The following is a 25,438-nucleotide window of genomic DNA, read 5'->3' as shown; positions in this document are numbered from 1 at the left end:
CCATGCCATTCCAGAATGTAAATTTCAACACCATGGTAATGCTTCATTAATTCCTATTGGCAACTGAATATTTGAGCCATGATGAGAATAGTTATTCTTTATTTAGAATTCTCATATACTTGTACTGAGGGCATTTCATAAACATTTACTTGAATGCACATAATGATGAAATTTAGAGTATAAAATAAGTCATGATACCAATGCAGTGTCTTAACTATATGAAAAGAAGCTAGCATATGATATTGGTATATGTCAGAAGAAATCAATTTAATAGCACTCCACAAATAAAACTTGATAGCAACAGTGTATAACAATATATATTAAGTTGTATTGTCATGCCATGGCCCATAAAGTATAACAAACTGCCAGTATAGCAGAAAGGTCATATAAAAGTTTTGTGATGCTAGTTGGACTTCCCGACAAATTGCTCGGCTTGAAATGTTCTCCAAACACTGTCAAGTACACCTTAGATAGTAAGACCAAGACAGGTAAATATGAAAGTAGGAAAGGAGGAGGTAGAGCTCCTAAACTCAAGGAAACTGATGTTCAGTATCTTCATTTATGCAGCCTTAGGAATAGAAGGAAGACTGCCACTGATCTCAAGCATGAGATAAATGACCATGTACTAAATGACACAAAATGTCAAGATCTACAGTATCAAGAAGACCTGGTCATGTAGCAGTTATAAAACATTTACTTCATTCTTCAAGTACTGTGAAGAGACTGAAATTTACTAAATGCAAAAATCGGACTGCTAATGATTGGAAAAGGATGTTACACACAAATGAGTCCAAGATTGAAATATTTGGTTCAAAGTGCAAGTTTTACATCTGGTGGATGAAAGGTGAAAAATACCTTTTTTTACAGCTTTAATAAATAGGGATCCACAGAAGTTTTAATATAAAATGAGAGCAAGGATAGTTTAAAATAACTGAGGAAAATTATTTAAAAACAAAGTCCATTTATAATTATATATAACAGAAAAAACACCTTCAAAGCATGAATGATTAAAAGGCATGTGCACTCTCATTAAAACATGCATACAATGTATAATGTAACTTCATACTAAAACAAACTAATTTTACATAAAGTTGGACTTTTAAAAAACAAAAATGCATATAAAAATCATGTTTACTTTTGAAACATAAATAGCTTTAATAAGAATGATTACCACTTTATTCCAGATAGCCCCAGTTCTACTCTGTTCATCAGCTGTAAGTCTGATGTAATTACTTGTTACCATAGTACTTCCAACAAAATCCCAGTTTGGAACTGTCATACCTGATCCTGAATAACAAAATAAAAGTCATATTTACTATACTTTTTCTTTTCAAATAAATTAATCAAAATTTTTCTAAAACAGCAATTGTATCTGTTGTATATCGACTAGATTAAAAAGCCCTAACACTGAGTGAAAAGCCTTGTTGGCATTTTATATAACAGACTTACAGTGGTTAACATGTTATCATTCTACTTTTGTTTGTTTTTTCTCTCATTAAGGTCTTATTAATAATTAATTATGTATTATTTCCCAATTTATTCTGAGGTCATTACATATGATCTAGAACCTTGGTTTGCTAGCTCTTCAAAATAATAAGCAAATTAATTTAAGAAAATAATAAAATGATAGCTAATAATACATAGTGTTGAAACAAAAAAACAATTTAAATGTTCTTTTCTTAATCCTAATTTGTTGTGGCATAAAATAACATTGATGAAAAATTATACTTCACTAACTTAGTTCAGTTTACACCAGGTTCACACTGGATCTGAATGAAAAATTTCAAGCATTTTTCAAAGACTATTCCATAACCTACAACCTTAATTTCAAATACTCTTGCTGAAAGAAACTGCCATCAAAAAATTAAAGTACATCTACATTCAACAAGGATTACCTTTACATAGAACCACTGAAAGATTTAATTAACAGATAATATAGACTGTAGTCAAATATAAACATTCAAAAATAACATGCAAGATTAAATAATAAAAAAAGGTTTGGCAATTTTATCATGCCAGTTAAATCAGGCCTCTTCATAATTTACTGTTCTAATAACTTTGAATTTTTTCTAGTTTTGCCATTTCATCCTCCAATTTCTTTTTTTCAGAATTCCCTCTTTTATCTTTCTTTTCTTATTTCCTCACTTCTTCTAGATCTCCTTTTTGTTTTCTTCAAAGTAGACATAATATTTCTGCTTAGCTGACTTACAAGAGAGCCTCTGTGACTTGTCAGTCCTCACATTCAAAACACCTCCAATAGTCTTGATGTGATGCACCACAATACATCAAGCAACAAGTTCTGCAGTGGAGGGATTATTATTCATCAGCTATTTGTTAATTAAGAAGTCTAACTCCACAGATGCTTGGCCATGTGACAAACACTACCGCATTTTCTTGACTGATCAAAGTCAGAATAATTATATGCAACAAGCTGAATATAGAGGAAACTGTCTAGCTTCACAGCTGGGTTATACTTCTTGAAGAAAAAGTGGTTTTCCTTCACTACAGTCAAAAGGAAATCTTAGTATAGACAAAAGTTTGTCACAATCTTGTTCTTGAGCTCTACATACTTCAAACAGTATCTTCATACCCCTCTTAAAATGCTTCTGAGCTGTGTTTGCATACCTTGCCACTTTTCTTAGATACAAACAGTTCATATTCCTCAATATTCTGTATTTTAATAGACATTTACCTTGCAATATTTTCACAACTTTCACTAATATTTTCCTACAATCCATACAAAATTTCAAAATATTTCTGTCACTAATTTCCTTCTTCCTGTGAAGTAGGTGAATCATATTTTCACCAATTATTCCAATGCCTACATTTTTGTAGGATTTCTACAAACTATTGTCATTCAAGTTGATGCTCATTATATCAGTGGTATTCCTGCCTTTTACTAGATCATCTTTAACATAAGGTCAATCATCACATTTGTCAAGTCAGTTGCACAGAAGGGGATCCAAGTCTGAAAAAGTACAGAGGTAAGAAAGAAATTGAAGGAAAAAGATGAAAGAGAAAAACAATAGAAATTGAAGGAAGAGAGATGAAAGAGAAAAATAATCATCTTTCCAAGCTGCTTAATTCTTGGGAAGAAATGTCCAGTTGACATAAAGACGTATGGCAAAAGAGAGTAGAGAAAGCACTTGTAGCATATACGTTTTAACAATGATAATCCTAGATGAGAAGAATAATGTTTTCTGAGAAAGATGGTGTATGAAACATGAAACTAACAGCTTAAACTGAGCAAACCTAAGAGTATACAAAACTACACTAAGGTACCAGACAGGCATGGGAGTAGGACAAGGAGGTAAATACAAAAAGAAGAACTTACACAAAATGGGAAGGACAGATAAATTAAAAAAAACATGGTAGTAACAGGAAAAACAAAATGTGGTTGGTAATGTTGCCCAATAACAAGCAATGATAGGGAAACCAAAAATACTCTACTGAATAACTGATCTCAATAACTGATCAACAGACAAAGTTGATGGATAGCAATAATGGGATAAGAAAAAGATACACAGTTACAGAAGCTATCCCTGCAGTAATCAATTAAACAAATCCCACACATAAAGGTGAAGGTACAACACTCCTGGATGAAGGAAAAATGCATGTGGTTGGAACAAAATAAAGCAGGAAAAGAGCAAATGAATAGGGATAGGGGAAATTGGAAGTCTTCTGACAAAACAAAAGAAATCAGGGTTATTTGGCTTAAGACACAATCAACAGGATCAACAAGAAGTTTCACATTTTGAAGGAAGGACAAGAAAAAGGAGAGTAAGCATATAAAAGGTGAGCCCAGTCCTGACTGAAAGCATCAACTACCAAGGTTAAAGGATGAGGAAATGAGGAGCAAAAGAGGGGAAGTTTTTGTTAAGAAAAGTAGCAAAGACAGTGACAAGAGATATGTCCAACTGAAAGCAAACTCCACAAAAGATCTAAGGGTGAAGAGACCATTCTAAAGGTAGAATCCTGTTCAGCTAACAGAGGTGGATCCACCACCAAATGTAGAACCTCCGAGCACATAACAAGCCTGATGGGAATGAGCCTAAAACTGCATATTTAATGTGTGTGGAAATAATCCTGGAACAAGTATTCCCTTATGGTTGACATAAGAAATGATTGTAGGATTGTCAAAGTAGATCATGACCAACTGATCAATGAGGAAATGGAGGAAACAGTAACATGCCTGACAGAGATGAGAAGCTGGAGTACACTGATGTGCTATAAAGCCCATATACCCAAGCTCGTATTGTCATTCAGAAGCATTCCCCAACCCAGCAGAGAAACATCTGTGAACAGATAGAGATCTGGTCAGGGGTAGTAAAGGGATATCCAGCCAGTATTGATATCTTCAAGCCATCAAGACAAGTCTTCAAAATAAAAGAGTGAAGGTGCACAATCAAGGCCAATGGGGCCAAAAAAGGTTTCAATACTTCTCCCACAAATTACAATGGAGGAAGCATATGTATGCATGGCTTAAATGAATGTGTGGTTAAAAGATACCAGAGCTTATAAACACAAAAGAATATCACATAAAAAGTACAGAACTTGGTGGTAAAACATTTCATTTCTCAAAGGTGAAGCAGTGAAGGCTGAGTGTGACAGAGATGGGAATTAAAGAACACATTCAGACACACCAAATAATGAACAAGCCCAAGAAAAGCACAAATTGACAGGCCAGCAAACCTGAGCAGCATTCAAAAGAATAATAAATGGGCAAGGAGAAGCCATGTTATAATGGAATTCTTCCCCAATAACCCAACAGATGTCCTAATGATAAAACTGAAAGTTTATAGAGCATAGAATTAGAAGACATTATCCCAATGGACAAAACCAACACCTGTAGGAGGAGGTAACCAGAATGAATAAAGAAGCATCCATTTCTTGTCCCTCCATAAGAAACCCTCCATATGAAACTAAAGGATGATAAAAGCCTGGATAAAAGATGAAAAGTTAATAACTAAAAATCAGTCCCCATTCTTCTTAGATAACACAAAGATATGAGAGTAATGGCTCAGAGTACAAGTAAATACTTGTTTGACAGGATTTTTGGCCAAGATATCTGAAATTGCATCCTTGCAACACTGAAGGTCAATGAGAAGATGAAAAGAGAAGTGAGAGGGATTGTCTGTTTAAGTACAAAGCTATACAATGGGTTATCTGTGCTCTGCCCAAAATCATATCAAAACCTGGTTTCTAGCATTGTAATTCTGCAGACATATTACTGTGCCACTGGGGGTAGAATGGGAGGAGAAAGAGAAGCAGAGAGATAAACCATGGGGAAAACCTGTAATGCCCATTGGTTAGTCAAAAATGGAGACCAGAGGCTGGCAAAGAGAGACAGATGTATCCCCTACAGGATCAGACCTAACAAAATGAGCAGGGAACCTTACATCAGGCAGTAGAAGGATTAGAAGCAAGTTTTAAAAGCTGGAAGGAAAGACTATATTCAGCAGTTTTAGGAGCAAAAACTAAAAGTATGCAAAATCATTTTAAGAAACAGATTAGAAGGATGATGATTATCCTCCAAAAATAATGCTGTGCCCAGAGCAAACCCTGGTGGAGGAATAGCTAGTCCAATTCATCATCATCCTGATTAGGTTCAAACTGGGAATAAAAAATGTCAGCTGATTAGATGGAGAAAGTAGGCCTAGTATGCATATGGAACCCATAACACATTAAATAATGGCTGTTACATTCTCCACAAAAATTAACTCCTCAACAGCTACAGTAGATCTGTTCCATGTTATTAACATCATCACAAGACAAAGTTACCATCTCTTAAAGATTTCATTATTGCAGAAAATTGCTTTTTTTTTCTATGTGAGATTTTAAAAAATCAGATTGGTTATGTGAAATAAAAACATTATACCATCTAAACTTGATTAAATGTTACTTAGTTGTAGGCTGCTGTAAGTCTTAGATCAAATCTTGCAACACATCCATTCTAGACAATTCCAAGAAAACAAATAAAAGCTAATTCATGCAGAATGCTTAGAGGAAACTACTACACATGGAGGTTGTGTTGTCCTCTTACTGATGTATGGCTCTCACAAAATGATGATGACATTATTCACAATTTCATGGTGAAAACAATTTGTATAGGAAATACTTCAAGACTGGTGGCATACAAATCTCATAAGCAGATGCACAAATAAATCAAACCGTTCTGTGTGAAGATGTATTTTTCAGAAACTAACAGCACATATCAGTTCATTAAGTAAGACATTCCACAAGTCTGTAACTCTCATTACAGTATAATACCATCCATCATTGCTTTTCAAAATGTTTTCAGGCCTACTCAAGTTTGATACACAGCAGCTGAAGTCTTCTAATTTTAAAAGTCTGATTATTCTTACAATACTTAACTACCCTTGAACAACACAGCATCCTTTGATTATTAACCTTATTTTGATTTTGAAAAATATGGTAATCCTAAACTCTGCACCTATGCTTCTAAACACTAAACATTCTACATCTAATATTCAAGTCTGCATTTTTAATTGTTTGCTTTTGTCAACTAAACATAGAATCCATTTAACCCTATTACAACAGGTCATGGGTCAAAGACCATTTCATCTTGTTTGTTGATGTGCATTCAAAATTTTATTAAACTAGTACTGTAAGAATTTGTCATTAAGTTTGACATCACATTGTAGATCATAATTCAGATTTTAGTATTATACATTAGTTAATTTCTTAATTTAAAAGTAAGTATTAAAAGAACACACCTAAATATCATTTTCTGTGAGTCATGTGGTCTGTTGAATGGAGTACCAATTAAAATTAGTTGTTTGTAATATTAAAATACTAAGTATATAGTTTTGTACAAATTATGAACTCAAATTACCAACATTGACAAGCTACAATACAAAATAAGAACCTAATAGCTTTTTATTTTGCTGATATATGGCTAATGCACTGAATCAAACACGATGGTACATTTTTTATTTTTGGAAATGGTCCCTTATATATATACTTACTTTAAAATATGACATGTGAATAACTAATCACAGCTTAAAATGTTTTACTAGTGGTTTTTCTCAGTCATTTTCATCTGTTAAAAAAGCTGCCACTTTCTTTTGAAGTGAGACTTCAAGCACATAGATCATGTCATTAGTCTGCTCAAAGTTTTGTTGTGTTTTTAAACCTAAATGCTATTTAGTTACTAAGCTTGGTAAATTACAATAGAATTATATGGTATTTATATAGCAATTAATGATTTTGTGGTTATTCAACTGTATACATAAAATGTTAAAAAAAATCTGTTCCCTATTCTCCATGTGCAAATTTTAAGAGGCTTAGTAACCCATATTTAGCAGCAAAAGTTCATAGGGTTTAACTAGAAGAGATAATTGTTTTTTACTCCTTTACTTACTGTTCTATAATATATGAGAAATACATTTAATAACCTATTTCTAAATTGTATAATCTGTATGCTTGTAAAGCTATTTAGACAAAGCATTAGTACTTTGATGTTATAATTTGCAGTCATTCTAGAACAAAAAGAGTACAATTTATATTTCATATTTTTATGGTGGTTACAAGGTCAGTCACACTCATGCCCCACATAATAAGAGTAGAGAAAATAACAGACACAGACACAATATAAAGTCTTACTGAAAACAAACATCTGAAATGCATTTACAAGGTTTTTGATATTACACAAATAATGAGATTTTCCGAGACAAAAAATAGTGTTTTTAATCATAACATGAAAATCACTTCACACTCAAACTAGTAACAAAACAGATTTGATATTTTCACAGGCTCAGTATAATATACACAATTTTTTCTACACACTTGCACACATTAAGTATTTGCATTATAACTTTTGATACAGCATGTGCATCTCATAAAATTTAGTAGACTTTTGGTAAAGATTACAAGTTCTTGTACATAAAAATCAGATTTTTAATGAAATATTTTTACTAAAGATTTGTTTGTGAAAATAGAGTGTGTTTCATTAATACTCTGAGTGAAATGTGATTTCATATTAAGATCTGCATGATCTCTAAAACCCCCTGAATACATTTTAAATATTTATTTTCAGTGAGACTTCTATTACTTTCTATACTCTAACTATGTGATGTCTATCACTTAACCAGTCATATATCATAAAAAAATTAGGAAATATAAATTATGCTTTTTTCATGCTAGAATGACAACATATTATTAAGCAAAAATAGAAATGTTTATTCTAAGTAGCTATGGTCTTGTAACACTATATATGGGAACATTCTTAACTATTTACTAATTATTCACATGTCATACACATTCACTTCAATATATAAGAGACAGTTTCTAAATATGGAAAGGGATGAATGGGACAACTGCATTTGTTTCAGTACATAAGCCATATTTATGCAAAATAAAAAAATATGAGGTTCTTATTTTATATTCTAGCTTGTCAATATTATTAATTTGAGTTCCTAATTTGTACAAAATTATAGAATTAGTATTCTAACACCAAAAACTTATGATTTTAAACAGTGTTGCACTTAACATACCACACAACTTGCTAAAATCTATATTTAGAAGTGTTCTTTTAATATTTACTTTGTAAATTAATTAACAAGTAATATTAAAGTTTGAATTACAATCTGCAATGTGATTCCAAACTTGTTGACATAAATTCATAAAATAGCAGTTCAATAAAATTTTGATTGCAAGTCAACAAATGCAATGGCATGGTTTTGACCTGTGACCCATTTCAAAAGGGTTAACAGTAAGATCACATGCAGAAACATTTTAATGCTACATTTATTTTTATATTCTTCCTCTTGAAGATCCATTCTTCTTCTTGATGACTCTTTTCCTTTGAAGTTTCAGAAAATAAAGACAAACAGCAAATTTTTTAAGTGACTGAAAGGTAAACAAAATGATAAAATGAAAGATTGAGCACTTACATTATGCTCATGGCCTAGTTTTAATTGAATACTATGTGATGGCTGAACTTTTATTATCATTTTTGTTTTGTTTTTCACAAAATATTATAAACGTTCCTGAAGAATATGTTGTAACTGACCTGAATTTAGATCTGAATACCACAGTGGTAAGTTGAAGGAGTGAAAGGTTAAAAATAAAGCACCATAACTACCAGACAAAATTTTCATTATGATTTTAAAGGAAGTCAAACATAAGATGTGTGAGATTCTCTTTTTTTCATTTTTGTTATGTTAATAAACAATGAAAAGGTGCCTAAAAATTGCCAAGTTACATTAGAAATTACAAACCAATAGCCCTACTTCTTTATTGAGAGAAATTGTACAAAATATAACATTTCTTAACACACAGACAACATAAAACACTTTTCTTTCGGTGCTGTCTCTACATGTAGACACATACTCTACAAAAGAAAGTTTAAAATTTTACATCCACCCTGTATTTTTCAAACATTTCTCAATCTCACTTTTAAACTCTTGTAAATTAAATGCCAACTTTTACATTTGCTAATGGCAACATGTGTGTTAAACTAATTACTCTGCTAGAAAAATAAAGTTTTCTAAAGCATGGCCTGTCTTTTAAATCTTGAACATCTGTCCTCTAGTCTTAAAGTTTTCACAATATAACAGATATCAAAAGCATTTATACTCTTGATGACCCAAATAATCTTACAAACTTCAACAAAATCATCTGCTACTCTTTCATACTTTGTCAAGGAAAAACATGAAGTTCTAAGCTACCCTCATAAGTCTTCTAACCTCAGAATATCCTTGCTTACTTTAGATTATGACTGTACATAATAATTCAAGTAATATCCAAGTAACTTATATACATAAAAATACACAAATAATTTTAGGAGAAGGGCCCTACTGGTCCATCTATGATTTCCAACCCATTAAACTTAAATCACAGCCAGTCCTTGTAAAACAAATTCCAAAGGACAAACAATCCTGATATAAAAATATAACACTTTTAGCTGAAGATGACTGTTGTCTTTCCAAAATTAGTGTGTTTCTTAGTCCTACCATTATCACCATTAAACATGAAAAAAAATGACATTGATGTTATAAATTCCTTGAGAGATAACCTAACTTATGATCAACATCTGTTAATACACAGCCAGTTTCCACTAGCATTGCCACTAGAATAAGAGCACTGTCCTAATGACTTGTCTACCATCATACTGAAGTCCTTTTCCTACAATCTTGCTACTGAATGGGTTCACAATCACTGTAAAGAGAAGTTTTAACATCTACAAGTATTCAATGTATAATCTAATAAATCCACAACATACGAAAAATAGTAGTCTTAAAAATAATTTCCACATAATTAGAGACTTGATGGTCATGTGTTATTGTTTATGGTGACATTTTTCTTGTTTTTATAGAGGATTTTTGTTACATTATTTCTATTTGAAAACTACAGCAATATATATTTTTTTAAACTTAAAGTTAGCATTTCCACTTCTGGTTTCGAGTTATTTGATGTCACAGCCATTTTCTAATTTCAAATCGAACTAGATGGACGTTGTTTCTTAAAAGGGAATCACATTAAAAAAGGTCAAATGTATAAATTAAAAACCTTAAATAGTATTAAAAAGACTAATGGCCTTTAAAAAATTAAAAACATTTCTAAGGTGGACAGTGTCACCATCACCAATAACACCATCTCACATTATGGATAAACCTTGGGACAGAACATGTTTAAAATTATGCCATTATTGAGAGTCATAACGATGGAAAGACAGTAAAATGTGGCTTAAGTGTTACATAGACAACACACTGGTGCATCAGTCCCAGATGAAAGAAAATGATGAGTCAAAAAACTGTGACCAATGCATAGTCCAGTTAGAACAACTTCCTCTTTCCAATCTTCACAGAACTAAGATGGCCAAAGTTCAATGTAGGGTTTTATTTAGAAAAGCTTGTTTTCACGTTGCTCACTCCAAGTCGACTGCCAACTGGCAAGGAACCAAGCCTTGAATACAGGACCATAGTCCATGTATGGAGCAGGCACAGCAGTGATAATGCCAAAGCAGATAGATTTAGCTGTGGTCTCAGCAAACTCATTCCCACAAATACCAACACAGCCTGGTATCTACAAAAACTGGATAGAAGTAGATGTTAAAGAGAAATGGGCAAGTTGGTTTTGAATATTGGCAAGAACAGGGTTTGAACTCATGTGAAGCAATTTCAGGGCCAGTATAGAATTAAGTGAGTCAATATAAATAGTGCAGTTTAAGTACTGCTTAGCTTCTGTGTGATTCAGGGTAAGAAAAAGGGCGTACAGTTCGCAACTGAACACAGAAGCTGTAGAGGGGATTCTGCCTGCAACCACCAAACTACAACAAATCATGGCAGAGCCCACACAGTCACCTGATTTCAAACCATCTGTATAAATAGGAATGGAAAGATGGTTTGAAAGATGTTCAGAGAATAACAGACAGTATTCCAATTGGGAGTGTCTGCTTTTCTCAGATGACTCAAAGTTAGGTCACATTTGGAGACTGTAAGAAGCCATGGTGGGATAGGCTAACCAGGCTAACAGCAATGTTATCCAAGGACAGACACAATTCATCCAACTGTGCCTGGATATGAAAGCCAAGAGGACTAATGGCAGATCGTCTGTTCTGAAAAAGTATGGATATTTGAGGAAAAAAACACAACCCCAGGTGGGATGCTTTGGTAAGGAACAAAGTTTCAAAGAATATAGTAAAGACAGTTGCAAATGGTGAAGGTGCAGATATGGTTCATGAGATTCTATGTATAAGCTCTGAACTTGGGAAATGAGGAAAGCCCCAGTGCAGAGTCAAAGTCCTTGATGATGAATGGGGTACAGTATCTTGAAACCCAAGAGTCTGGCAGAGCCATAGACCAGTGATCCATAGTCAACTTTCGATCGAATAAGAGTACGATATATCTTTTAACATAGGGCATCGATCCGCTCCCCAACTGGTGGTAGAGAGGATACAGAGGATGTTCAGTGCTCTTGTACATTTGACCCATAGCTGCTTGATGTGTGGTATAAAGGTCACCTTACAGTCAAAGATAAACCCCAAGAATTTTGTCTCAGGGACCAAAGTGGACCAACTTTACCAATACGAAGTTCAGGATCAGGGTGAATACCCCATTGGCTACAAAAGTGCATGCAAACGGTTTTAGAGAGAGAGAGAAGTTAAAGCCATTTGCTGTGGTCCACTTCAGTAAATGACTGAGAGCAGTCTGTAGCTGCCTCTCAATATACCTCATGTTCAACAACTGATAGGAACTGTGAAAATTGTCAACAAAGAGCCCATATGCAACAGTAAGAGGGAGTTGTTCAATGATGGCATTAACCTTTATACTAAAAAGCGTGACACTCTAAACACAGCCCTGAGATACACTAAGTTCCTGTGTGTGAACCCACACATACTTGGAATCTCCTGTCCATTAAAAATTATTTAATAAAAATAGGCAAATGGCCATGTAACCCATATATATATGGAGGTCTCGCAAAATGCCATACCTCCATGTTGTATCATAAGCCTTCTCAATGTCAAAGAATATTGATCCAAGATGTTGTCGTTTAAGAAAGGCTTCTCTGATGATGTTTCAAGTTGAATCAGATGGTCCATGGTGAAACGATGTAATCAGAACCCACACTGGGTTGGCAAGAGGAGGTTGTTTGATTCGAGGAATCAAAAAAGACGAGCATTAACCATCCACTCTAAGGTCTTACAGAGACAGCTTGTCAAAGCAATTGCATGGTAGTTTAAAGAAATCTTGGGATCCTTCCCAGGCATAGAGAAAGGTAGGACAATAGCCTGGTGCCAGGCATCAGGAAAAGCATTCTCCTGCCAGATCTGGTTAAAAACAATCAAAAGAACAAAACGAGAAGCAGAAGATCGATAGCACAGCATTTCATAGTGTACATCATTAGGTTCAACCAATGTACTGCCAGACTGATGAAGGACCAGTAGGAGTTCCACCAATGTAAAGGGATGATTATAGTCATAGAGACAATCAGCTCGAAATGAAAAAGGTGATCTCTCTGCCCAAGTCTTGATGGCTAAGAAGGTGGTGGAAGAAGCACAAGTGTTAGATACCCAGCAAAACCTTTCACCTTGAGTATTAGAGATGTTCCAGGAATCAGCAACTTCCTGGCCATCAGAGAGCAAGATCAAGAGGGGGAAGAATTATATTGCCCACTGACCTTTCAAATCTTGCCCCATGTTACTTTGGAACTTGTGGTAGAAGATATGCTGTTGTGAACTTAATCCAAGAGTCCTTCTGGCTTTGACATCTTACCCACTGAGCATGTGCATGGGCCTGCTGGAAAGCAATACAGTGCGAGAGTGTGGGATACCAATGAAAAGTATCCTAGGCCCATTTTTTTTAGCCTTCTGTGCTATGTGGCAGGCAGGACTTCACCATAAATAAGAATATTGTAGAAAACGTGTTGAGGTTTTGGAAATACATTGAGCAACAACTTGTGTAATACAATCAGTTACTGCTGCCCCACAGACAATGGCAAGATCAAGTTTTGCAAGAGCAACGAAAGAGGGCCAGTTTGCTTGATCCAGCTTCCACCAAAGCATGTGAGTCAGGTGATATCGACCATGGCCAGTCTCTTTCAAAATTATTGGAAAATGATCACTGCCTCATGGATTATGGTCAATCCTCCATGAAAAATGGGAGAATAGTGAAGGGGAGCAAATTGAGAAATCAATAGCAGTAAAGAACAGATAAGGTGCATGAAAATAAGTAGAAGAACGAGTATTGAAAAGAGAAAGGTTGTGATCAGAGAGCATACGCTCTACAGAGCAACCCCTTCCATCAACATCAGCACTTCCCCAAAGGAGATTATGTCCATTAAAGTCCACCAGGAATAAAAAGGGAGATGGCAACTGTTCAATGAGAGTATCAAGGTTTGATTGATCTCATGTCTCTCCAGGCAACAGATAGAGAGAACAAAGAGTGATGGTACAACTCAAGGAAACACAGATAGCTACTGCCTCCAAGGGTGTGTTGAGTGGCAAAAACATGGTGGGCACACACTGATCAATCAATAGTACCACCCCTCCATGCACTTATCCATCACACAGCCTGTTATTTCTGTGCAAAGAAAGCTGCCTAAAGGTGACTGTATCAGCAGGCTTCAGAAATGTTTCCTGTAAGAAAAGACATACAGGATGGTTGGAAGCAAACAGTGTTTTGATGTCATCCAGGTTATAACATAAACCTCGAAAGTTCCGCTGTATCAAGATGAGCATTTTAATTTATGTGTAGGCAAATTGGGTTGAGAACCCTTCTGTTTACGACCATGTCTTTTTTCTTTATTGTCTTTATTCAAGGGAGGTCTATCAACCTCTATGGATCCTGCCCTGGGTTGACTGGGCAGGTCTTTGCTCTTGGAAGAGGATTCCAATAGCTGAGAATGTGAACAAATGATCATTTTGGGATGGGAGAAGATGTATCTGAGGAAATGCCTGTGCCCAAAACCAAAGGAATTGGATCTTGGGATCATTTGGTTTGAGAACTATTCTTTTGGAGGCACAAAAACATCTGTCTGCACTCCCACTGTAGTAGTGGAATGAAGTGCAGCAGCATATGTCCGAGATGAAGTGGTGGACACCAACTTTCGAGCCTCGGGGTAAGTAATGTTATGAATTGTTTTCAAACACTGCACTTCTTTTTTTTCCAAGCATTTAGGGTAAGAACAAAAGTAAAATGGGTGAGAGCCATTGCAATTGATGTAATGAGGGCCCGTTTCACACTCACAGACATCGTGGTCCTTGCCAATGCATTGAGCACATGTTAAAGAACCATGACATGATGTCTTCGAGTACCCGAACCATTGACACTGGAAACATCTGAAAAGGTTTAGAATGTATTGCAGTGCCTTGCAGTTAAGAAAACCTGCCTTGATGGCAGCAGGTGGACATGGTGATGTAAATGTCAGAATGAGGGCATTGGTCGGCATCGTAATTCCATCTTTGCAAGTAGAGACACAGCTCACTGCAGAAACTCCTTGGGTGAAGAAACCAGTGAGAATCTCTGACTCAGGGATGTTTTTCAAATCCCTCTCAACAATAACTCCTTGTGATGAATTCAAAGTAGCATGAGGTGTAACCTCAACAGGTATATTCCCATTTGCCTTTGAATACAAAAGGAGTTCACTGTGTTGAGGTATGGATGTTTCCACCAATATGTAACCATATCAAAGCTTCTTTACTGACTTTGGAGAGCCAGCAAGTCCCTCTAGTCCCTACTGAATGAAAAATGGAGACTTTTGCCCTAAAGGTTTCTTTGAAAGAGAATGTATTATATGAAAATGAGGCATGACAGGTGTTACAGATGCTGAATCCAAAATAAAAAAGGAATACTTCAGTGCCCACTGACCCCACCCACCATGGAGCCCTATGAGATAATGCACTACAATGCCAAACAAGGACACTGCAGCAATGCCAGGGTTTTGTGAGCAGTATACCCAAACATCAGCATCAGATACAATGTCCCCAACACCTGTTGAGAACATCCAACAGTGATACTTGATTGACCCTAGCCCAAGTGGACCAGCCAAATGACCCTGGGAGAACCACCCCAGGCTGCCTGTCTACAGGAATTCATGGCTAAAGTGGTGTGTTAGGGTTGAACCCCTCAACTACCAGGATCCTCTCCTCTTCTTCATGGGTCACAAAGCACGGCAAACACGAGGGTAGATGCTTAGATCTCAGAGGAGGGAAACTTAAAGAACAGAACTTTCTTTGGGAAGGGCCCTCTCACATACAGGAATCCACACCAAGGGGAGTAGAAACTTCTAAACAATAAGTGATTAACTCTGTCAATAATGGCTTGGTCAATTTAACAGACCCCATAACCTCTTTGTATATGTTTAAAGTATTTTTAGATATAATACTTCTAACTTTCAATATATTGTGTACATATATTGCAAACTTTGACAGTCTTTCAGTTAATATTTTAAGTATTTCACATATAAAAAAATCATATTTTGTAATGTATTTTTAATAAAATCAATGTTGGTATTCTGAGTGAAAATGACATTTAACCATTCAGAACATAATCATTTGATAGATGAAAACCTTGACTTTCTATTGGTTATGAGAGATATATAATTAAATGTAAGAGAGAACTATAAAAAAATCCTGGAAGGGAGAAGGTGACAGGTAGGTGTGCCCAAAGGAGTCTCACTTTGTATTTGATAGCTCTGTAACAAACAAAATTGAAAACTTTAGAAAACATGGTTTTTCTGAGTAATGACAATTTCATAGAGTAATTTATATTTAATTTTGTACTTTTCTGAGGGATGGCAAATAAAATAAAGAAGATGACATGCTAAGAGAAAAAGCATCACATTAGAGGAAATTAATGATTTGTTTTTTTAAATATTGCCTTCCATAACTAAGAACTTAAAACTTAATAGTACTTTACTATTAAAATATGGATTATTAGCTGAGATTTTATGCTATTCTAACTGATATAATATAAACAAAATGTATTTTATTTTGAATGCAAGACACTAAAACTTTGTGCCATGTTCAGTACAGAATAATGTAATTCAATAGCTACATATGTCCCTAGTGATTTACAACTTATAATAGCACAGATAGTAATACCTACTTGAAGTAAAAATATATTCTAGAGATGGCTGGTATGGGTATTAAAATTTTAATAAAAATAAGGTACAGAACATTGTTTCAACATTCTTGGGTCATCTTCAGGTAAACAAAGAGAGTTTGCAACTGACTGTCTTAGAAATGAGAATATGAAAAGCCAATTTAAGCTAACAAGCTTAATTGTATAAGATGTCACTAAGATATGAACATGGTGTTTTGAAAAAGAAATACCATCTTCCCATACACCTATGTTTGTTTTTTTCATAAGCTTTCATATCGAGTATCAATATAGAAGTTCACTGTTATTGTTATCAATAACCCTGAAGCATCACCTTTTCCTTCCAGAATTCAAAAATACCAATAAATTTCAAACAAAGGATATTTAACTATACTTACATGAAGGGCTAAGGGAAGTTACCATATATCCAGTGCTAACAGTTACATATCTAGCGCTCTCACTTAACAGGAACAGTTTATAACATTTTCTGCACATTCTATGTAGTCAAACTAATAGCAATGTGTAAACTACAAATTTATTTTCAAAACAAAATTAACAATTTTCCTGACACAAAAATATGCTCTAGTCATTATGCAAGCATATAGCTAAATCATTATGGAGAAAAGTTACTGCTAAACAGAATAAACCAAAAAAACAGCAAGGTGAAATGTAGGATGCAATTTCTTCACACTTTCAGGTTTAGTAAAAGCTTTAAAAACTTATACATAGATCACATTAGGGTTTTAAAAAAGTGCATACTGTGAATACACAAGTAACCATGAAATGAAAAAGAATCTTTCAATTAGCAGCAACAAAACTACAATAAGAACTGTACACACAAGCTGCTCACTCATTCTGCTTCAGGTAACCAGTTCAGTCCTTATTAGCCTATGTCTGGTCTCAGTATACTGAAGACAGATACATGACAAAATTTCACAAAATGAGGAACTTTGACTAATATCAATTGTATCATGTACACTGTATGAATTAACATCATGTTCAACAAAAACATGAATGTCAAAACAATAGCAAACATTAAATCTGGTAGGAACAGTTTGACACTTGTTTACACACAGGGTTTTTTTGTTGTTTTTTTGTGAAGTACAAGCACAATTTTCTGTCAGTGACACCTATGGTCTTAGGTTGCATGCATACAAAAAACATAGAACAGTGCACAGTGTGACCAGCTGAGCCACACAGTCAAATATCTGTAACTAATTCAGGATCCCAATAATTTCACTTTGAAAGAATTAACACAAACAAATAAGTATTTTGTGTTTGGTTGCAACTCTGCTGCATGATGCTGCTGAACAATGAACACCAAAGATTTAATTACTTTAAGCATTCCTGAAGCAACCACTGCAGGACCGAAACATCACTACAATACACATGTGTATATATATATGTTATACAAGCTATGAAAGAAAAGTGGTAACTTTCAACCAGAAACTATTTCACGTTACAAAACCAGTGTTCACAGTTCCAGTGAGAAGAATGCAACCACTAATACTATGCACAATCATGCTCTCGACAAACAAGTTTAGCCTTTGATTTTGAGAATATTTTGACTTTGAGCAGCAATTATAGTATTTCATGCACTTTTAACAGTGTTGCTGGACTATTTTACTGTAAACATGCAACTTCCTGCTTGCCACCATGCTCACCTTAATACACTGCTCATATATCTAAACATTTGGTGTACATGCAAGACTTAAGTTACATTATAACTTAATTCATAAATGCACACCAAACCAAGTTATACAACTGAAGTTGAACATGAGTTATGCCCCCTGCTAGTACAGCGGTAAGTCTACGGATTTACAATGTGGCTTTGCTATAAGAAAACACACACAAACACGAATTAGTTTTTTATTAGTATTAGTCTGTACTCATATAATCAACAAACTCCATTAACTTATTGAATAAGTTTTAGTTGTTAATGTTTCAGGAAAATGTTTATAATTTAAACCTCTCGAACAAATATAATCTTGCAACTGTTAAGATCTACTTGACAGAATTAAAAGAGTACCGAATATGTCAAAATCTTATGACACACAAATTTATATCATACTACTACGGCTTCAATAACTTCATAACATTAACAGCGTTAAGCCTAACAGTACCAGAAATTACCTTGATAAGGTTTCATAAGCGAGTGTTCTTTTTTCAAATAATTATTTGTGTTCCACTGAGCACAGGCTAAATGTTTCGCATGCCCTAATATCGCTATAACAAACCAGAATAAAAATATGTTACAATGAAGTTTAAAATATTTCCTCTTCACGACTATATTCATTTTCTTACGCTTAATCCAAAACACCAACGTTATTACACACTTTTTGTATCACCAACACGTTCGAATGATGGTTTTGCGACTACTCAGAGGTCTATTCGCTTCACAAATCGCCGATTTTTCAGAATGAGAACATTAAATGAGTAATTATTATTACTATGAGAGAAGTATATGCAAAACAATTTGAAATTTACAGTAAATCAACTCAACTTTATTGTTGAAAACACAAATCGGAATCCGCTAAGATGCTCAGCATGTTTTAAAATTGTTTCTTAATTACCTATGGCATATTCTTATCTTTACTTTGGCGTTTTCCATTTTGTTTTTTGATAATCAACAAAGAATATTATAATATTATTCTTTAAAAACAATTTTTATGGTGTGAATGCCATTTAGAAGTCGGCGGAGCGTGATGTAACTAATTAAATTTGTCATAAGATATTAAGTTAAGCCTACATATTTTTAACACTACATTCCTAATCTAGTCCCATTGGGATATTCAAGAATCAGAAGAACATATCACAAAAGAATTTTATCAACACTATATTAATCATTTCCATTACAGACAGCGCACTTCACTTAAGCCAGAGCTCTCCATAAACCCTGGAATACACTTCTAATTATAAATAATCCGTATGGGACTAGATTAGTAATATAATGTGAAAAATGTAATAGGCCTTAAGTCATGATTTGATTTGTAGTTTTAACTTTCTTTACATTCAAGTAAGTTTTTAGATCGTCACTTGGTTGGTTTTGTTTTGAATTTCGCGCAAAGCTACATGAGGGTTGTCCCTAATTGCTCAAAACTAAACAAAGGCTATCGGCACTAACCATTCCTAATTTATCAGTAAAAGACTAGAGGGAAGGCAGTTAGTGATCACCACCTACCGCCAACTCTTGGGCTACTCTTTATTAATGAATAATGGGGTTAACCATGACATTATAATGCTCCTATAGTGGAAAGATCAAGCATTATTGGTGGGATGAGGATTATAACCCGTGACCCTCAGTCTGTGAATGAGTTACTAACTTACAATTTCTTTCAGTATCAAACTCAGCCAACTGAAGCCCAAAGCTATTTATTTGCTTACTCTGTAGGAATAATAAGCAGATTTGTCATATGTTTTCCACCTGCTTTAGTGATACAGAAAATTTTACGTTTTTCGTTTATTTGGTTTGTATGGACATTCCAAAAAGATCATCAAATAAACTAGATAATAACTCCTACACTAAACAGTCTTGTATGTTCTCTCTTTGCATAAAGATCCCTTGTCATAGTATTAATGTTATGCTTTCCAAAGTCTATCTTTCCTAATTTATTTGTATACTGACACAACAGATCTTGTACCCCTTTATGCTTCTTGGTAATAAGTTCTTCACTTATGTCGACTTCCTTGAATGTCTCGTCTCTACCTAATGGTGTTTGGCTTAGTAGATCTATATCATCTTTTAAAAAGTCATCATCTTTATACTCTACTTCTATGACAGTCACATCTGCTATGTCCATCTTTACCTTCATAGATACACATTCAATGTCTTTTTCCCTCTCAAAATATTCTTCACCAGATTAGTGTGGTAGACCTTGGTCATCGTGTCCACTTTCACCTTATAGTGTATTTTGTTGACCACTTTCTGTACTGCAAAAAAAAAGTTTGTTGTTGGCTGTAAGTAGTAGCACTAAGACTTTCTCTTCGACTTTGAAATGTCTGTCTCTGACTCTCTTGTTATGGAAGCATTTCTGACTGTTTTTGATGGGTTTGACTTCCCCAGTAGAACTGTTTTGATAGGTCTAGTTCAATACTCCTTTCTGGGCCTCTATTTTGTAAGTCTCTTTCTATTTTGTATTATATTCGACTTCCTCTTGGGTACTGTCCTGAATTTTATACAATGAATGGTCTTTCTTCTGCACTTCTTTTAACTCTCATGAACCTAGGGATTTCACTTTGAGACTTTAAGAGGCTTTGATATCTTGCTTTCTCTTCTTCTCTTGAGTTCTAGTGGTGACTGCTGATATTTTATTCATCTTTCTTCTGTCTAGTTTCTACAAACTTCTACTGCCTGATATATTTTCAGTCACAAAGTGTCATTGATTGATGCCTTTTTGCAAACGGTTTCAGAGTGTCTTATGTAGTATGGAGTATCTGTCTTTACCTTTATTGTGGGAAACTTCCTCAATTAGAACACACATATGCACCCCTGTCTGTCATTTGGCAATTAGATACTGAACTGGTTTTTGTCCCTGACACAGTTTTTCTATTGACATGTGATTTGTTGACACCTATTGATGCTTGTTATATGCTCCACTCCCCACTGGCGCTATTGATTCGTTTACTAACTTGAACTGATCATCAAGCATATGCTATTTAATCATGATGATTACACTCTCTTCTTGTGGCAAACCTGACGAGTTGTCTTGATTCTGTTGCCTCTGACAGCAGCATCCATTGTGATAGTCACCTTTTTCTTGTTTCTCACCAGAAACACCTTTGTAGGCAGCTCCAGCTGCTTTATGTTGAGATTTCTGATATTTATTGTTGGTGACAGATTTGCACTTACTCACAATATGCTCCATTTTATAAGAAGCATAGTCTTTCTCGTCCAATTTGCCTTCTAACCTCCTGTCACCTCGAATGGATTCTGCTTCTGGCCACCTACCACTGGGTTTGACGTTAACTGATGGTTCTTTGGTTTGCCGGTTGTACTCCTCTCATGGGCTTCAATATACTGTTCTGCCAGTTTGACATATCATCCACTTCTTTTGAGACACTATTCTTGAGTGACTAAGTGACAATGGCATCAGTTGAGAAGATGATCATTAAATGTTCACATATTAGTTGGTCTACCAGTTCTTCATAACCATTTTCACACCTGGCCATGTCAGTCCATCTTTACAAGTATTTCTATAGACGTGCCACTAAAGAAAATACAGTTTCTTCAGTGTCATGTTTGACTTCTCTGTAAGTTCATGGTATTTTAGCAAAACCACTATTAATTTGTCATGGTTCGTGGCATATCCTGACGTCATGCCTGTGTATATTTGTAGGCCTTTGTTTGAAAAGTTGCCTGAAACAGACTGCCCAGCTGTTTTTGTTTCAGTTTTTACTTTGGTTTAATCTTTCATACATTTTCAAGAAAGTATCAGTCATACTTTCTGTTCATAAATTCAGAGCAGCTTGAGTTGGTTGGCATTATAACATTGTCTCTTTTTTTTTTTTGCTGGGTGAGTTTTGAAGTCTTAATTTGTCTCTGACTTTCTCTATTTTTCAGGATCTCCTTTCTCTCTTTTTCTTGCTATAGCCTTTGTCTTTCCTTTTCTTCTTTTAATTTTTCTTCCTCTCTTTTTCTGCTATGCTCTCCTCTTTCTAGTTCCCGTTGTAATTTAACAATTTCTCATGGTTTGCCATCTTTAAACCCACGGCATTCAACTCTTTCCATCCATTTATCAAAATTTATTGGCATAGCGATACAACGTGAATGTTATCTCTATACTTTTCGCCAACAATACCTTTATGACATAAAAGGCCAACTTATTTCCGTTGTCGTTCACGTCTTTTTCTTCCGCCGTTTACTACTCCCGGCATGGCCAGGTGGCTTAAGGCGTTCGACTCGTAATCTGAGGGTCACGGGTACGCATCCCCGTGGCGCCAAACATGCTCACCCTCCCAGTCGTTGGGGCGTTATAATGTTATCGTCAATCCCACTATTCGTTGGTAAAAGAGTAGCCCAAGAGTTGGCGGTGGGTGGTGATGACTAGCTGCCTAGTCTTACACTGCTAAATTAGGGACGGCTAGCACAGATAGCCCTCGTGTAGCTTTGCGCGAAATTCAAAAACAAACAAACTACTAATCTTATTTAGTTCGCCAAATTTGTGATGAATGCACTTAAGTTACTTTGTGAATTACCACACTTGTATCCAGAACTTTAAATAATTGTCTCGTTTTTGTCAAATTTCACAGAAACGTGTTCAATTACTTGAAACCATTCTTTCACAAGATAGATTGATCTCCTTTATCACAGTAATTACAATATCACTGTGACACTTATTTTAAATATTACCTATTACAACTAAACTATTGATCACATAATTTAACTCCACTTTTATTAACTTAATTTTTTCTTATTTAACGTTTTTATTATCTTCTTTAGATATCGTCCGCTACAACTAAACTGCCAGTGACTCAGTTTCGATCTGTCTAATTATGTCTCACTTAACTGATAAGGATAACAGTTAATGCTTAAATTAAAATTTTACAGTCCAAATTAACATTACACTCACTTGGAAGAGTCCTTCTCATAGCCTTGGACTTAAGATTGAGTGACTGAAATTTTGATGTGGGAAACCAGAGTAACCAGAGAAGACCGCTTTCACTGAACAGGTGCCAACAAATAGATACCTACCCAGTGCCAAGACCTGACAATGAGATATTCAGTTTTTACATAGATACGTTTTTATGATAATCAAGCTTCACGTAAAATGTCAGGTTGGACGAATTCTTGTATTTGTGTGTTCCTTACTGATGTGCATTTCTGATATTAGTTTGCAAGTTGAAGAAAGTTTTATTTTAATAAGGGTTGTTTGGCTAGTGAGTGGGGATATTCCGGTGGAGGGTGACTGGAGAGTCTATAAGTTATTTTAAATGCGCTTTTCTGGAGATTATGTATTTTGTTATATTAATTATTTGCCATATTAAAATGTTATTGTATTTCAAAGGGAGCTAATGTAAGTTTTAGATGATGATGATGGTTTTGGAAGAGTAACCTTCACTGATACCATCAGTTCGTTTAAGGTAATCATTTCTGACACTGGATTTTGCTGATAACATTATTAAAGTGTTTGCATCAGGATAGGTTGTACAAAAAGGTAAGACCTAGAAAATTAATGGACGTAATGAACTTGATTGATGTGTTATTCGGCCGTAGCTTCAAATTTCTAAATTTCTTCTTTACTTGTTCATTCTTTCACAAAAGACAATAGTTTTGGTTAGGTTACAGGCAACTCGCCATTTATTGCACCACTGTTGTACAGTATCAAAGGAAATTTGGACTCTCGATAAGGCGATGGGAGAATTACAAGAGAAGATCCAAATCACAATGTCATCTGCATACTGGATGTTAAAGTATATGTTAATGGGAGGAAGAGGAAGTCGTTGACAAACATGTTGTACAGTGTCGGCTAAGTACCGATCATTAGGGGACTCCTGCTATTATAGTAAAAGGGTTTAATATAGAAATGTTAATTTTCACTTTAATATAATGGTTAGAGAGAAAACTTAATACTCAGCGAAATACTGGGGCTAGTAAACCAGTTTTGTGTATTTTAAATCACAAGCCATTATGCCGTATGGAGTTAAATGTTTTGTTCATCTGAGAAGATTGCTATAGTAGTATATTTCCTATTTATTACTCGATAAATAGATTCAGATAGTCTGACAAAGTGAGCTAACATCTGTGCTTTTTATACCCACATTTTGATTGTTAGTTAGAAACACTTTGGTTTCACAATATGTGTTAATTATACTAGTTTGTAGTTTTCCATCAGTTTTTTAAGAGTGTTGAGTAAGCTAATCAGTTTGCAGTTTCAAGGGTTCTCTTAGTCATTGTCCTTTTTTGGAGATGGCCCTTATGAATGTTTATTTCCATATTACTGATAATATATAGTTTTATATTTTGCGACGACGTGCTTCAATATAGAGTCTTATAGGTGCTTGATAATCACGTTATTCATATTATCTTCCAGAGGCATTTTGCATTTTAGTTTTTTTAAGTTTACATTTAATTCAATCATTGATATTGGCCACGTAAACAGGTTAGAGGTTTGATTGTTTTGAGTTATTGAGACGAAAATTTGGGAGTGAAAATGCCACGGTTGTTGCTGATGTGGTACTTTATATTGTTAAAATGTGTTGCATTGAAAGAAGCGAGATTAGATGTCACAAAGGTACTGTATCTCTAAAACACGAGGTGAATAGATTAGCTTACTCATTATTAGATGCAGCGATGACATTGCTACATTGCAGCTTCATAATATTAATCTTGGGCTTGTTGTTGATTATAAAATTTTTTTCCCAAAAAATAAAAAGATCTGGTGGGAATTATCTATAGTTCTGCAGAATTGCTCTCATATTTATTCTGTTTGTTTTACGAACTTCTTGATACGATAATTTTTATCATTGATAAGTGGCTTTAAAGCTGGCTCGCGGGTCCAGATAAACTCTCACCTGAGTTTTTTTCTTTCTAATATGTTTTCGAGAATTTCAGTGGTAAGTTTCCATAATCTGAAATCAGGATTTTGTGCTTTGCTTGGCTGCGTTTCTTTGTTCACTGTTGTTATTACATTGGTGATGTCGTTTGCATATTCTTCCATATCTGTGTACATCTAGGTTGAGGTAGGTGTTTAAAAATGTTTATGTTAATGGTCTACTCAATTAGTGTGGAAGCAGTAATAGACTGGTGACTGCTGCTGATCACTTCCTTATTATCGTGTACCTGAAAAATGTGTATGACAAACTGTGGCTGCACGTCTTAGGAGCCATTCATATACTGTATGTGTGCCATGTCAGCTGTGTTTATAGTGACTAGA

General features: G+C 34.8%; 1 protein-coding gene across 2 annotated transcripts in view; it reads right to left on the bottom strand.

The window, feature by feature from the left end:
- The window catches only part of LOC143255592 (vesicular integral-membrane protein VIP36), a 58,882-nt gene extending 39,907 nt beyond the window's left edge, over window positions 1-18,975 (bottom strand). Inside the window, exons 1-2 of one of the 2 annotated variants that reach the window (XM_076511476.1) lie at window positions 18,699-18,975; window positions 1,172-1,287 (exon numbers count right to left, since the gene is read on the bottom strand). In XM_076511476.1, coding sequence (XP_076367591.1) covers window positions 1,172-1,287; window positions 18,699-18,861 — 279 coding nt within the window. In that variant the 5' untranslated portion in view covers window positions 18,862-18,975. The remainder of the gene's footprint in view (window positions 1-1,171; window positions 1,288-18,698) is intronic. The other variant, XM_076511475.1, reaches the window with a different exon arrangement.
- Between the last annotated feature and the right edge of the window lie 6,463 nt (window positions 18,976-25,438).

This window comes from Tachypleus tridentatus, chromosome 7 (assembly GCF_004210375.1).
Source record: "Tachypleus tridentatus isolate NWPU-2018 chromosome 7, ASM421037v1, whole genome shotgun sequence".
Lineage (NCBI taxonomy): Eukaryota > Metazoa > Arthropoda > Merostomata > Xiphosura > Limulidae > Tachypleus > Tachypleus tridentatus.
The sequence above is the reverse complement of the archived record's forward strand: the minus strand, read 5'-3'. Positions and strand labels throughout refer to the sequence as shown.